This window comes from Lycorma delicatula, chromosome 1, assembly GCF_047948215.1.
Source record: "Lycorma delicatula isolate Av1 chromosome 1, ASM4794821v1, whole genome shotgun sequence".
NCBI classification, from domain to species: Eukaryota; Metazoa; Arthropoda; class Insecta; order Hemiptera; family Fulgoridae; genus Lycorma; species Lycorma delicatula.
In genome coordinates this window covers 226,612,165-226,626,508 of record NC_134455.1, presented here as the reverse complement: position 1 = coordinate 226,626,508, position 14,344 = coordinate 226,612,165, and the positions used below count along the sequence as shown (strand labels likewise).

The 14,344-nt window shown below is 37.7% G+C and overlaps 1 protein-coding gene across 1 annotated transcript in view; it reads right to left on the bottom strand.

Moving 5' to 3' along the window:
* The window catches only part of LOC142318259 (ribonuclease H1-like), a 42,815-nt gene that overhangs the window by 22,465 nt on the left and 6,006 nt on the right, over window positions 1–14,344 (bottom strand). The window contains exon 2 of the mRNA XM_075354824.1: window positions 10,358–10,576. Within this exon, the coding sequence (XP_075210939.1) occupies window positions 10,358–10,576 (219 nt within the window). The remainder of the gene's footprint in view (window positions 1–10,357; window positions 10,577–14,344) is intronic.

Here is a 14,344-nt window from a genome sequence, read left to right as displayed (position 1 = left end):
CCTTTTGATTATTCAAGTGAGATAATTTTGAATGTCTGCGCCTTTTACACTTTTTTATAAGTCCTTTTCTAAAAAGAATCCCTTGTTGTTCATTCTAGATTCTTCTTTCTTCATTTTTTCTCCCTTTCTTCTTTCTGGAAGTTTATCTACCAGTTACAATATATTTAATAAGTTAAATAGTTTTATTAGGATGAGGTAGTCATATGTTTTGATTGAATAACAAACCTAACATTCCTATAAAATGCATAATTATTTTATGATTTGGATAACATATTATACAAAAAAGCCAAAAATAAAATATTAGGCAAAAAAGCCTAATATCCTAAAATAAAATAGCCTATTCTGTGATCTTGTTAGTCTTTATTGTTTAACTTAGCAAATGGCACTTCTATATTCAGGCTCTCCCATTGTATGAATTTTTTTTTGCTTATTAACATACTTTTTTACTTCCTTGCATGAAGTAAAAGTAGTATTGTGATTGCAAAAAATGTTGGTTTTCAGATTACAACAGAAATATCCATTTTGACCATCCCTGAATCTATTTTGACTAGTTTTGGTGTGATATCTGTATGTACATATATATCTCGCATAACTCAAAAACAATCAGTCGTAAGATGTTTAAATTTTGGATTTAAGATTGTTGTAATATCTAGTTGTGCACCTCCCCTTTTGATTGGAATCAACTGAACCAAAAGTGTCCAAAAAAACCCAAAACCCCTAAAAATTTGGATTTTGGACTTCTTCTTAACTGCAGTAATAAGTCCTCATTGAGAGCTTTTCAACAATACATTATAAGTGGTATTTATTTTCATTAGTTCCAGAGTTATAGCCAAATAAAATTTTAATTAATGAAATATTTGTACCTTACAAGGGAAAGCACAGCAGTTCGAATTTCTTTTTTTTAACTTTCTTTTTTTTAATTTAAATATATTGATTTATTAATAATTATTAACCTGTGATTGTAAAAAAACATTTTACAAAAAATAATAATTCAATTATAACAATAAAAAAAAGAAATAGGAAAAAATCAGAAGTTATTAGTGAAACAAGATTTTACGGACTTTTAAAAATGTTTATATGTAATTTAACAGGCATTATTACATATGTGTATAACAGATTTGGTGAAGCATCTGATTATTTAATATTAATTGAAAATTATAATTTAGAATCAATTATTTTTGAATTTTGTAGTTTAACTTCTGTTTATTTTTATTTATTTGTTCTGGAATTTCTGTTTAATTTTATCCATATTAAAGTTAACTACAGAGTGACTGAAAAATAGACTCTCACAAGAACAACATATGCACTGAGGCATACATCCCCAATCTTTAATAAATTGCAAAAAATTCTTATCTTTTAGTTCATTACTCCTCTGATATTGTCCGACAATATTCTCCCAAAGTCAGAGTTGATGTCATTTCATTCATTGGTTTTTTTGTTGATAATCATTTAATTGCACTTTGGTTTGATCTAATTCTTCTGATCTTAATTTGTGTACATATTCTCTAGTTTTAAAATTTTCTCTCTCTTTATATTCATCATCCTCTCTTAATTTTTTTATTCTTTCCTTGGTCTTGATGTTTTCTTCCTCTTTATATTTATCATTTCTTAATTTTTTTGTTTTTTCCTTGTTCTTAACATTTTCTTCCTCTTCATATTCATCTTCTTTTCATTTTTTTGAGATATATTTCTTTATGTTATCTTTATTTTTCCTGTATGATTGTTTCTTTTTCATTTTTATTATTCACCAAATAACCGATAATAAAAATTGAATATTTTACACCGTAAGATTGAAATTAATATTTGTAACCACTAAACAGAATAGTTTAATTATTATTAACTTTTATTTATACGAAACTCCAAATCTGAAACATTTGTTAATCAGCAACTCATGAAGATACAAATAATAATTTTTTGAACCTGGTAGCGCTGATATGTTAAATAAGTAATATTAACAATTAATGAAACCCACCTTACCAGCAGATTGATATTAACTCCAAGATCTTTCGGCTTACTTGAAAGCCATCTCAGGAGATATAATTATTGTATTAAAGTTAAAAATTCAAAAGATCACAGTTAAAATGTAAAACAGTCGTGACTATTTGATCCTACCGGGATACTGAAGGAATATACATGTAATCTTGTGATTTAAAATGAAATCAAACAGAACCATGTTATCAAAAAGATAATTATTAGATTAAATTATTACTTTTTTATATTTATATTTAGTATCTTTTTAGATAATATATCGTTTTTTAAAAATTTTTATTCATTAATTAAATTTATTATTACAGTACATATGATATTTTTCCAAATTAGAAGTATTATAATATTTATAAGAAATATCTAAGATGTTCATGAAATTGTTATGATTGTATGTATGACCGTATTCTATTATATGTTTGGCAAAGTTGGAGTTTTCTGGTTTATTATTTTTAATGCTATTTATGTGCTCTTTTGCACATGTGGAAAATTTGCGATTGGTCATGCCCATGTATATTATATCACAACCTTCACAAACAATACTGTATACCCCTGTTTTGTGTAACTGTCCACTTCATTAAAGAATTGGAGAATCGTATCTTACTTTAAAATGAAATAAATTCATTTAAATTTATTTCATTTGAAAGTAAGATACAGCAGAAAGATGCAGTAGATACAGCAAGTAGATACAGTAAGTGCAGCAGAAAAATGTCTATATGTAATTTAATAGACGTACAAGGAGTCATGTCATGTACACATCAGATTTTTTCCACAGCAACTATGCTGCCTACTTTTGTCCATTCTTATTTCTCACATAATCCTCTCTGCACAATACTTTACAATTATTAGCTCCACCCCCCCCCCCCAGATAGAATATAACTGCATGTTACTATTTTGATGCAGCTGCATTATTCTTGTCTGTAAATATTGTAATTACATCTTTCTTTTTTATCTTTATTTTATAATGAAAAAAATCAGGTGTTGAAATTACAATTATGTGGTTTTAATTATTTTATGACCTATTATTAAAAATTCAAACCATAGCTCTTTCGCCGTGGGAACATCAAAATACTACCAATGGAAGAAAGTCGTTTAATACTGTCTGCAGGAGTCTCACCTAGCAACCATGATGGAGTGTATTTTCGCGGTTACGCCTGTGAAAGATGCGACCATCAAATTAAGGGCAGAGGATGTAAAGGTGTGGCTGTTTTCCTGAAGGAAATCGTATTAGCCACACGGATTTCGCTAGCAACAAACATTCCCGCAGTCTCAGTGAAGATATTGGCGCCATTTAAAATGAATTTTTGCAACTTATAACTTTCACCAAATTCGGATATCAGTGAGACCAAATTCGGTCTCTCCAGTTCCTGCCCTGGCAAATAATTGGCGATTTCAACTTCCATCAATATTCATGGAGTTCATCATCATGTTCTTGCCGAGGCACTACAGTTGATCGATTGAAGTAGAACTTGAATCTCTGCTTATTGGATGATGGATCAAGCACGTTTTTTGTCATTTTCATCAGGTACATTTTCATGTATAGATCTGTCCTTGTGTTCAGTATTCCTATTTTCACGTCTTAACAGGTACGTTTCCAAAAACTTCTTTGGAAATAATCACAGACTGGTTGTTATTTCAGTTGATAATAGTGACTTTCCTCAGAGTCAGTCATGCAAATGGTTAGTTGGAAAAGCGGACTGGATCGGATAACAACATTCGTTGGCCAATATGATAAGAGTGGTAACGCGATTTACCAACTTACCAAGTTTACACCCTCGATTCTCGATAGTGCAAATGAATTTCACATCCGGAAAACCAAGGAGCCAAGAGCTGTATGCTGCCGAGTGTTTTAGTGTGCTAATCGGAAATCGTGGCTGAATTATGTGGATACACTTTCTCGGTTAACACTATCATCGGTTATATGGAGAAAAGTTCGAGCCATGTGTGGATCAGGACAATCTCCGCAGCCGATCATCCAAATGAACAGCCGATGCCGTCAAAACTACGGTATCCTTGTGACCACACCTCGCAAAATGAATTAAACCTTCTTATTTCTTTTTCTGAGCTAAGATATACCTTGAATAATGCCCATGACACTTTCCCTGGAAATGATAATATTAGGCTCAATGTATTATCTTACCTCCTCGATACTGAAATACATCTTTTATCTATTTACAACAAAATATTCTCTAACCACGTTTTTCCAGATGCTTGGTCAGAAGCATTGGCGATTCCTGTACTAAAACCTAGTATTTTTCGATGTGCAAAATGCATACGAAACTACTTATTGGAGAGAGGAATCCTAAATACACTTCATGAATGGGGTATAAAGGGAATCTCCTTGGCTTTATCAGGGGGTTTTCTTACTAGTCGATCCTTTCGTGTTCGAGTTGGAACGATGATATCCGAAAGTTTCACACTAGAAAACGGAATACCACAGAGAAGTATGTTACCTTGCTTGCCGTAGCCATAAATAGTATAACAAACTGCGCGTGAAAACCTGTATGTGTTTGTTATTTGTAGATGATTTTGCAATTTATGTTGCTTTTAGAACTTTAGCTAATGTCGAAAGACTGCACCAAATTAGGTGTTTAACTACTCAATTCACCTTTCCCCGGAGAAAACGAAATTCATTTGTTTTTCCCGATTGAGGGTTCATGTTGATCTCCACCTGTTTTTATACGGTGAACCAGTTGAATCATGCACGAAGGTTAGATCATTAGGATTGTAGTTTGACCAACGACTGAAGTTGGTAACATTTAAAGGAGCTGTAAATCTCTAAAAATGCTTTAAAATTTTAAGGAGGTTAGATTTCTAAAAATGTTAGATATGCTAAAAGTTCTATCTAATACTTTTTGGGAAGCTGAGTATACATGTTGCGCCTCTACCGAGCTCTGTACCATTTCCGTTTGGGCTACAGCTGTGTGGCTTATTCGTTTGTACGGACCACCGCTCTTAGAATGCTCGATGAAGTCCATCATTTATTTGTCTGCCTTGCAACAGGTTCATTTCTTTCAATCCCCACGGTAAATCTGCTAGTGGACTGTGGCGAGTCATCTCTTTGGTATAGACGAAACCAAATGATCTGCTCCTATGTAGCTCGTATTAAAGCGCAACCAAATCATCCGATCTTTAGCGCGGTGTTCTCCAGCTAGCATGTTAATCGATATCAGGAAAGGTCGAAATCTATTGTCCAGGCATCAGAGGTCATCGCCTTTTCTTATGTCTAACTATATTATTACCTCCAGTTCTTACAGTTACTCAACGTTATTATCCCCTCGGCATTATCTCGTAAATTATTGATTTAGTTTTTGTCGATATCAAAAAAGTGCAAGAATACGATTATCTTAAGAGAGAAATTTTATAATATTATAAATAGCGTGAATCCTGATGCTATAGTTTATACAGATGGCTCTAAACACATGAATTCTGTGGATTGTGCTTTTGTGATTGGCAATATGACACACATGTTTGGCCTTCCTAGCATAGTCAGTGTATTCGTCGTTCAGCTGTATGCTACTAATAAGGCCTTAAATATAGTTAGCTCAACATTCCAACACATACATGTCTGTTCAGATTCCATGAATGCCTTGCAGGTGATAAGTGACATGTACTCCAGATACGATGTTTTCTGTGATATACATCCCAACCCCGTAGGGAGAAGACACCCACCTTGTGACGTTACCGGTCGCCACACCACCCCCTCCGTTCCAAGCTCCGAATGACTTTACCGGAGGTCGTCTTTAGACCCTCTAACTACATTACATTTCACAATGATCAGCCAGGCCTCGGTCGGAATGCCACCGATGTAAATAACTCGGCAGACATTTGCATCAGTAAAATACACATCAAATCTTGCATTCACGTAGGCTTCAAACGGACATCTTCACATCCAACCTAACATGATTCCCTCAAACTAACTGACCGAAACCGCAGAAGCGCGAACCCCGCGTCTAGTAAAGATTTGACAACATCGTTCATGACTGTTCGTGACTTTAAAATGAGCGAGTTTTAAGTTAAATCAGTGCTACACTCATACCAATCAAAATAATGTTTGACGCAACATAAAAATGCAGGCCTTCACCCAATTAAGTCGATCAATTTAGGTCATCTAATAATGGAAACGCAACCTCATTCCGGTCCGCGAAGAAGCCAGGGTCAAACCCCGCACCGCCACCCTGTTACATCATGGTGTCTCGCGTAGTATTACCAAGTCACGATCAGGACCGCCACCGGCGGAGGGAAACCACGCCGCCAGTCGCACGGGTAAACATATCCCGGCGGCGCGGTCACCCCTACCAACGGAAGCTCCAAGGTGAATCACAAACAATACCAATATAACCGTGGCACAATGCCAAAGCGCCTACCTCATACCAATCCAGTGCCTAAGCCGAAACCGTAGCAACCCGAGATCATACCTCGATCGAGTACCTCAATTAAACTCCCTCTGCAGACCTACACATCGCAAGGGCGCGAAGAAAACCAGCCACTATAGACCGCTCCTCGCGGATCATCCAGTAAAAACGAAGATCCAGAAAGGAATGTATTCTCTCAAGTTCCCTAACAGCTCGTGAACGTTCGACCTCGTATCGGGAACAGACAATTCGGGCATTGACTCGAATCCACCAAACGAAACCTAGCCAAACTAATCGAAAGGTATTATGCCCGGAGAGAAACTGTGTGATATACCGGTTGGGGGAGACCCATCCAATCGCACCTAAATCAGACACTATAGGAAATATGCCATGCGTAGACCTGTGGGGAATTCGTCCCACCTGACCTGCCAAAACGCAAGGCCCCGGTCTTCAATCTCCTGCTTTCGTTCTGACGTAAATAGGTTATTTAACTTGGAAATGTAGCGTTATGCTCATTATCCAAGATATCTATTGGTTTGACTCAACTATAGCACAGACTGCCTGCCGCGAGACTGTGCTATAAATGCCTATAACAGTCGCAAGAGAAGTCGCTGGGCCCGCAGCAAAATGTTCGCGCAATACCTTAAAGTCATACGGTGAGCCCAGACAGGCGCAGTATACAGCATAATAGCTTGGCTCACACCTTTGTAAAGGATACGCATGTTACGGTAATTTACCCCCCCCCCCCCCAAGCTGAATTTAATGAGCTTTTTTCTATAAAAAGCTGATGCTTTTTATGGAATCTCTACGGATAACATAAAAAGCATCGCGGTCTTTTTTGCTACATACTGTAGATGTTCCTTGAATCGAAAATTCTCATCAAGGTATTTTTGAGTCGTAACGTACCGAATGTAGAGACTAGCTATCCGGACCCGGATTCATCAGGTAGCAGCCAATCGGCCCTTAAGCAACATCACTGTGGTTTTCTCTGGGTTGAAAATCATCTTATGTTGGAGACTTCACAGTCGAAGTGTCTCACAAGCACAAGCAGCTCGGAAGAGTAGCTCGATACCCGATCCCCTTCAATCACTAGCAGCTGGTCGTCAGCATAAGCGGCGACATGCCAACTACATGGCAATCTTAAACGCAACATCGAATCGAATTCTATGATCCAAAGAAGGGGACTAAGAACACTGACCTGAGGGCATCCTTTAGTTAAGGTCTTACGAACCTTAGAGCCGCCATCACGCAGGGAAACGGTCCGATGGCTAAAATAACTTGAGAGTACTTCTAGTTCATTTCGTGTACACTTACTCTTCTGCATCTGAAACAGGGCAAAAGGCCACCATAAGTTGTTAAATTCCCCGGATATGTCCAGAAAATTCCCTAATACATATTTCCATGGACTGGAGGAAGCTATATCCATCATCTTTAGTATGACATCCTCAGTGCTTTTGACCGGTCGGAAACCATACTGGTTGTCCATTAGAAAATGATCAGTGGCCAATGTAACATAAATACGCAAATGTAGGACCTTCTCAAAAATATTGCCAATCACGGGTAAGAGCGTTAGTGAACGGTAAGAAGAACTAACAGTAAGATCTTTGTCACCATCTTTGAACAACAACACCAAGTCTTCACGCTTCCAACACTCCGGAAAGTGGCCAGCGAACCTATTATATATTATAGCAACCTATTATATATTCTAGTTAAAGGACCAAGGATTACTGGAAGCACTTGGACGAGGAGCTCTACTGTGATACAATCATATCCGGGGACCTTGTGCCGTGCCATACTACAGATGACCTGGCGCACTTCCGCCTCAGTGATCTCAGAAGATTGTATGTCGGTCTCGAAAACCGCGACTTCCATCCTGACGCGCCGATGGTATGAAACCTCACCTACCATAGTCTCATCCGGAAACAAATCATTCAGCAAAATGTTAAGAACACGATCCTTATCAATTACCACACCCTCGCGGGTTAACAAGGCTGACGAGAGGGTATCTTTCCCGCGCTTATATCCAAGGGCTTTATACACAACGCCCCAAGGGTCTCTATTCCCTTGCTTCTGAACGAAGGAGCGCCAGGAATTACGCTTGGAGGACCTAATGCTATAAAGGTACCTAGCTCTCGCTCTGCGGTAATGTGCAGTAAAGCCGCACGCCGATCGGGATCACCGTCTCGTTGCGCAGCCCTCCTGAGTCGATTCACAGACTCCTTCATTGCTGTCAGATTCCGAGACCACCAACCAGGTATACGTTCCCGGCCAGTGCCTCTAGTAATGGCGGCTTCAGCCGCCGCCACCACGGCAGAAGTGAAATTTTCTGCCAGGACATCTAATGGCAGGCCGTCAAGGTCTCGAGAAGAAATCTTCAGTCTGGACACCAACAAAGAGGAGAATTTCGGCCAGTCCGCCCTCCTATGCAGGAAGCGTTCCCGGTAAGCAGAAAAGTGTCCCTCATGGCTATCACGCAGTTCATCCGCTATTTCCAAAAGTATCAACCGATGAACGCTAGAATAGTCGTCCACCACAGGCCAGTCAAGGACGCTACCAAGGATGTCCCTACCAATGGTGATGTCAATATTTGTACCTGAAAAGGCCCTTCGACCGTTAACCTTACCTACGTAAGTAGCCAACCAGTCTGCAACATTAAAGACCTCATAATTGTGCTGTGTGATGAAACTTTCAATTAGGCCACTGCAATGATCAATGATCCCACTGTGCCAGAAATGCGATTTCGCATTAACATCGGCACCAATAAGGATTGGAGCATTACCCACAATACGAAGCATATTATGTCATTTTGTTAGATGTTCCTCAGTGGCATCCCTGTATTTAAATAATGAATTAACAACTGTAAGGTTCTGTCTGCGAATGTCAAGTCTGACCACAACATAATACGTGTCAGAAACCTGCCATATAAAGACACTATCAACGACTTCCTGCACAGAATAGCAGACATACAGGTATGCCCTATCCAAAACATTTTCCAGCTGTGAAAGCCCAGCAGATCATTCCAACAACATATGGGTGCTGCAGAAAGACAACATGAAGGCTCCATCTCTCTACAATCTCACCTAACTCAACCTGGACTACATAAGCATCTTGGACATTTAGTTGACCAAACCTAACCATCTAAGGAATTAAAATACATAACAGCCACACTCCCTACTAACAACTGGGGGATCATGATTCTTGAGCAATCTCTTACAGTTAGCACAGGCTGGAGCCTTGGAGTAGAGTCTCTACTCTTTTATGTGGCAGGACCCTAAATAGTTTGCCTGCAGACGTAAATTTTTGAAAGGGATCAGAACTTACCTCAAAGACTCCATGATATTTCTGGATATCACGCCTGCCTGTTTTAAAGACCAACCTGCAGTTATCTCTGAAATGCCTCAGCATAACACAACTCTGAACTTCTCATATCCCATATATGCAAAAGAGGCTTGTTTGCAGTCACCTTTCAATAACCCCTTGTTTAAAACAATGTTGTCTATTTTCTGAAGTGGGTGGTTCATGATGAAAGGCAGAGTGAATAGATTGTTACCATCAACAAAAATTTTGTCCAGTGACTCTTTGTCACCGTAAGCTCTTCATGAGGAATAACCATCGAGAGGAGGTTATTATTTACAATTTGTGAATACTGCATAAAAGGCTCACTCATTGATATCTAATGACTCAGACTGATGCACCTGTTTGTGTTCGCTGCAATTGCCAACTAACGGTTCACCACAACCTTGTGGATTGTGTCTGTTATGCGGATACAACTGTTTTTTAATTTTTAATCTTTAATTGTCACTATATTAATATTGTGTCCAAGCAATGATAACACATCATTGTGCACCCAGGAGAAAAAGAAATTCATCATCACAGCAAGTTCTTCATTCAGTTATTAATAATTGGAATTAAAATTATTATATTTTAATATTTGTAAAATTTTCCTGTTTTTTTAAGTCACAATCCATCTAAAAGTAATTCTGAAATAAAGGAATATAATTATTATAAATTATACTTACAGAGGATGCTTATCATTAAACCATGCAGCAATACCAGCTTTTAACCCCAACATTCCTAAAAATCTGACACATCCATCTGCATAGACATGAACGTACTCATAGCTTTTAAGAAAAGGAGCAACTGTTTCATTCAGTACTTGTGGTTCAGTTTGGTTTGCCGTCTTTTCTAAACCTTTAGAGTAGTAAATTTCTGTAGGAAAATGACCTAAATCACATTTTCTAGAAAAAAAACAAAAATTTTTTATCAAGAAGTGCAGTTCATATAATAAGATTCAGAAGTGTGATGCAAGGCTTATAACATTTTTATTATGCTCCAGCTGAATAAAGGAATAGAATTTACGTTGTCATACAATAGTGATAAAAGAAGAATAGTATTTTTCTGAGTAATCAGTCATTGATTTTATAGAGTTGTTTATCACTCTCTATTTTGAACAAATTTTTTAACTTTAACTCGGTTATTGCATCCCACCTTTTAATGTAATTATTATATCAATGCAGTTAATGAGATTTCATCATAATTTGAAAAAATCGTTGTTTTAATCTGGAAGTGGGATAATCTACTTACAGAGGGCTATAACACAAGGTAAAATACCTCAAAGAAGGAAAGTTAAAGGCCTTCTGTAAGAAGCAGTTTCCCATCCTACTTACAGTCCCTCAGGAAATGAGAATTTTTACCCAGGAAGGGTGTAGAACATCATAAATTAATGATTTTTCAGCAAAAAAAAATTAAAACAAACCGTTTTATTTTATGTCTGCTTTTTCAGAAGACATAAAATAAAATAAATTAATGTCATATTACGACATACTAATATTTAATGACATACTATGGAATTCCATTGTGTCCAACTCAACTATGAACTGCTCAACCAGATCTCTATTTAAATTAATTGCTTACATTAAACATGTAAGGTTGATTTGGAAGTAAAAGTAAGTTTCCTTAATAAAACAAGTTGGTGAAAAAAATGTCAATTTTTTTTTTTTTTTTTGTATAACTGAAAACTTTTACTGTACATCTTAGAATAGTATTTTGAAGCTGTGAATAATTTATATATTTATTGATGAAAAAATCTTCACAGAACCATTCATTTCTTATTTTATCATTTCCAAGACATATTGAAATCTGAGAAAATTGGACACTTATTCCCAAGGGGGATTCAAGGAAAACAGGGATAACTATTTATACAGGGTTAAATTAGATTAATCTAGAAACAGATGTAGAGAAAAATAAAAAATTAAGGATAATCTAAGGAGTAAATTACTGCTGTGAAGGAATTTTTATTTCATTCACTGTACAGTAAATGGAGTAAAAATATTACAGAACAATCAGTGTTTCACTTCTTCCTTTTCCCAAGTAGACAAAAAATAGTAATTTGGCACATTCCCCAGTGGATATCTAAGAAGAGGTAAGAGAACATTAATTTAAATAGCAACACCTAAAGAGTGAACAACAAAAACAACAACAACAACACTTAAATAGGGTTGAAGATAACATGGAAACTTTAAATCTGGCAGGTATGTTAATCTTAGGGAGTAGGGTACTAGTATAAGGGATTTTTTTCCCATTCACAACTAAGTGGTAAAGAGGGGCTCAAAGTGATTCAGAGTGAGTAAGGAGGAAAGGGAAGTAATCTAAGAACTGATTCTAGAGGTTGAAATAAATAATCTCATACAAACATCTATCCGAAAACGCTTTGTTTTCAAGTATGGCTAGCAAAACATTTGGCTCAGATTTCAGTTCCCCCAGTGAAATGAAAACGTAGTGAAATTTTTAAGACATTACACAAGGGGTAAATTTAGTTTCTTATATTTTTTGACTTGAAAAATAGAATAAAAAAGTCCTACAACTATTATCTCACATAGTTTTCATGATAACAAATGTAAAACTGAAAAATTTGGTGATAAGAAACATTTTTTTTATGTTTGAAGTACAATAACTTTGTTAAATGACTAATAAATGAGTAAATTTTATTATCAAAACTTTTAGAGAATTTAATTCTGAGAAAATTGATATAATGAAGTTTATGAAAAAAAATCAACTTTATTATTTAAAACAAGACTTACAGAAAAAAGTTATGAATTTGTAAAAATTAAAAACAATTGTTTTTAGAGCAATAAACTTAGATCATTGAAAAGTTAAAATATTTTTAATTTATTTTTAAATAAAATACTCACTATGGTTTATACTGTGTTAATTTACAATAAATGTTAAAAATTCCACCATTGACATTGATGCACTTCAACTCATTCCTTATGTTGTCTGTTGTCAACCTAAGGATATCTTTGTCTTCCTTGATGAGGTCAACTGCATTGACAATGTCAGTAATCAGTTGATCTTATGTATCTACGTATTGCTGGTATACCTCGCATTTCATCCATCTTTTTTCTTTTTTTTTTTTTTTTCTCTCAGCTCCCCTGGGCCGGACCGACTTGTTGGTATTATGCCGCCCAGGGGAGTGTCTTTAAACACAAATAGGCCTCCCCACCTACCGGCTATATACCGGCATGGCAGGTCGGCCTACCGGTTAGCTCTTTTTGAGAGTTCTTTATTAATATTGCCCTTTTGGACACCACGCCAGACCCAGTTTGCCGGGTCCCTTCAGTATTCAGTGTGCTGTTACCTGACTGTTACCCGTGGATTCCTTGGTGGCTCATCAGTGCCAACACACCGCAGCATGCTGGACCTCACCAGCAAGGCTGTCCACCCAGTCCTATTCTAGCCAACACCTTGTCTTCTCTCATCGGAGTATTTCTGTACAACAACTTGTCTAACAAAGCTAGCAAAATTTTTCCAGTTTGACTCACTTCTTAGCATGTAGTGTATTGTTGTCTCTGGAGTTATACCTGTGAGTGCCTTACTATGTCTAAGTGTGTCCCACCTATTGCACTCAAAAAAGGTGTGCTCAGCATCATCTATCTCGTTGCAGTAGTTGCAAATTGGTTCTTCTCTCTTGCCTATTTTGTGCAGGTAGTTATTGAAGGAACCATGTCCTGTAAAAAACTGCGATAGGTGATGATCAACTTCACCAAATCTTCTCGACAACCATGGCTTGATGTTGGGGATGAGGGTTCTCGTCCATCGACCCACAGCTTCCTGCGACCATCTTTCCTGCCAGATATTATAAACAGCATCCCTGACCCCTTGTTCTGGCTTGCCTTGTGCCCTCTCCACCCTCTTTTTTGCGATTAGGTCGATAGGAGGTGTACCCCATAACACGCACAGGGCGGCATAGGACACTGTCCTGTATGCGGACACAACACCTAGGAGCACACACCTGTGCGTCCTCGCCAGTCTCTCTTTGTTGCGCCTGATGGCGATAGAGCGCCACCAGGCCGGAACGGCATACATAAGCGAAGACATGATGGTGGTCGCCAGTAAACGGCGCTTTGAGGCCCGAGGGGCATTCTGCGATGACATAATGATGTTTAGGCTTGTTATCATATTTTCTGCCTTGTTGCATACATTGACTATGTGGTCGGTGTATCTACCGTTTTTCTGGAGGATAACTCCTAAGTACTAGATGTTATTCGCTTCTTCTATAGCATGACCGTTGATGGAAATATTGAACGGTTCTAGCACTCTTCTACCCGTAAAGGCAATATACCGGCATTTTTCCGTAGACAGTTGCAGACCCCTGGACGTCAACCACTCCTGTATAGTGTCGATGGCCGCATACACCCTCTCTCGCACCTCCAAGACCGTCCTTCCCTCTACGAGGACTGCAAGGTCATCTGCATAAGCCAGGACCTGGACGCCGACAAGAAACTCCTTCTGAAGGAGTTCATCTATAATTACCAGCCACAACAACGGCCCCAGAACAGAGCCCTGCGGAACTCCACCGTGCATTTGAAAATGTACTGTTTCTTCCTGTCCTTCTACCAGACATACTCTGTTGGACAGGTAACATTCAATTTGCCTACGCAGGTACGGGCTGAGGCCCCTAGCCGCAATTGCGTCATTAATGTGACTCCAACCAATAGCCCCGAACG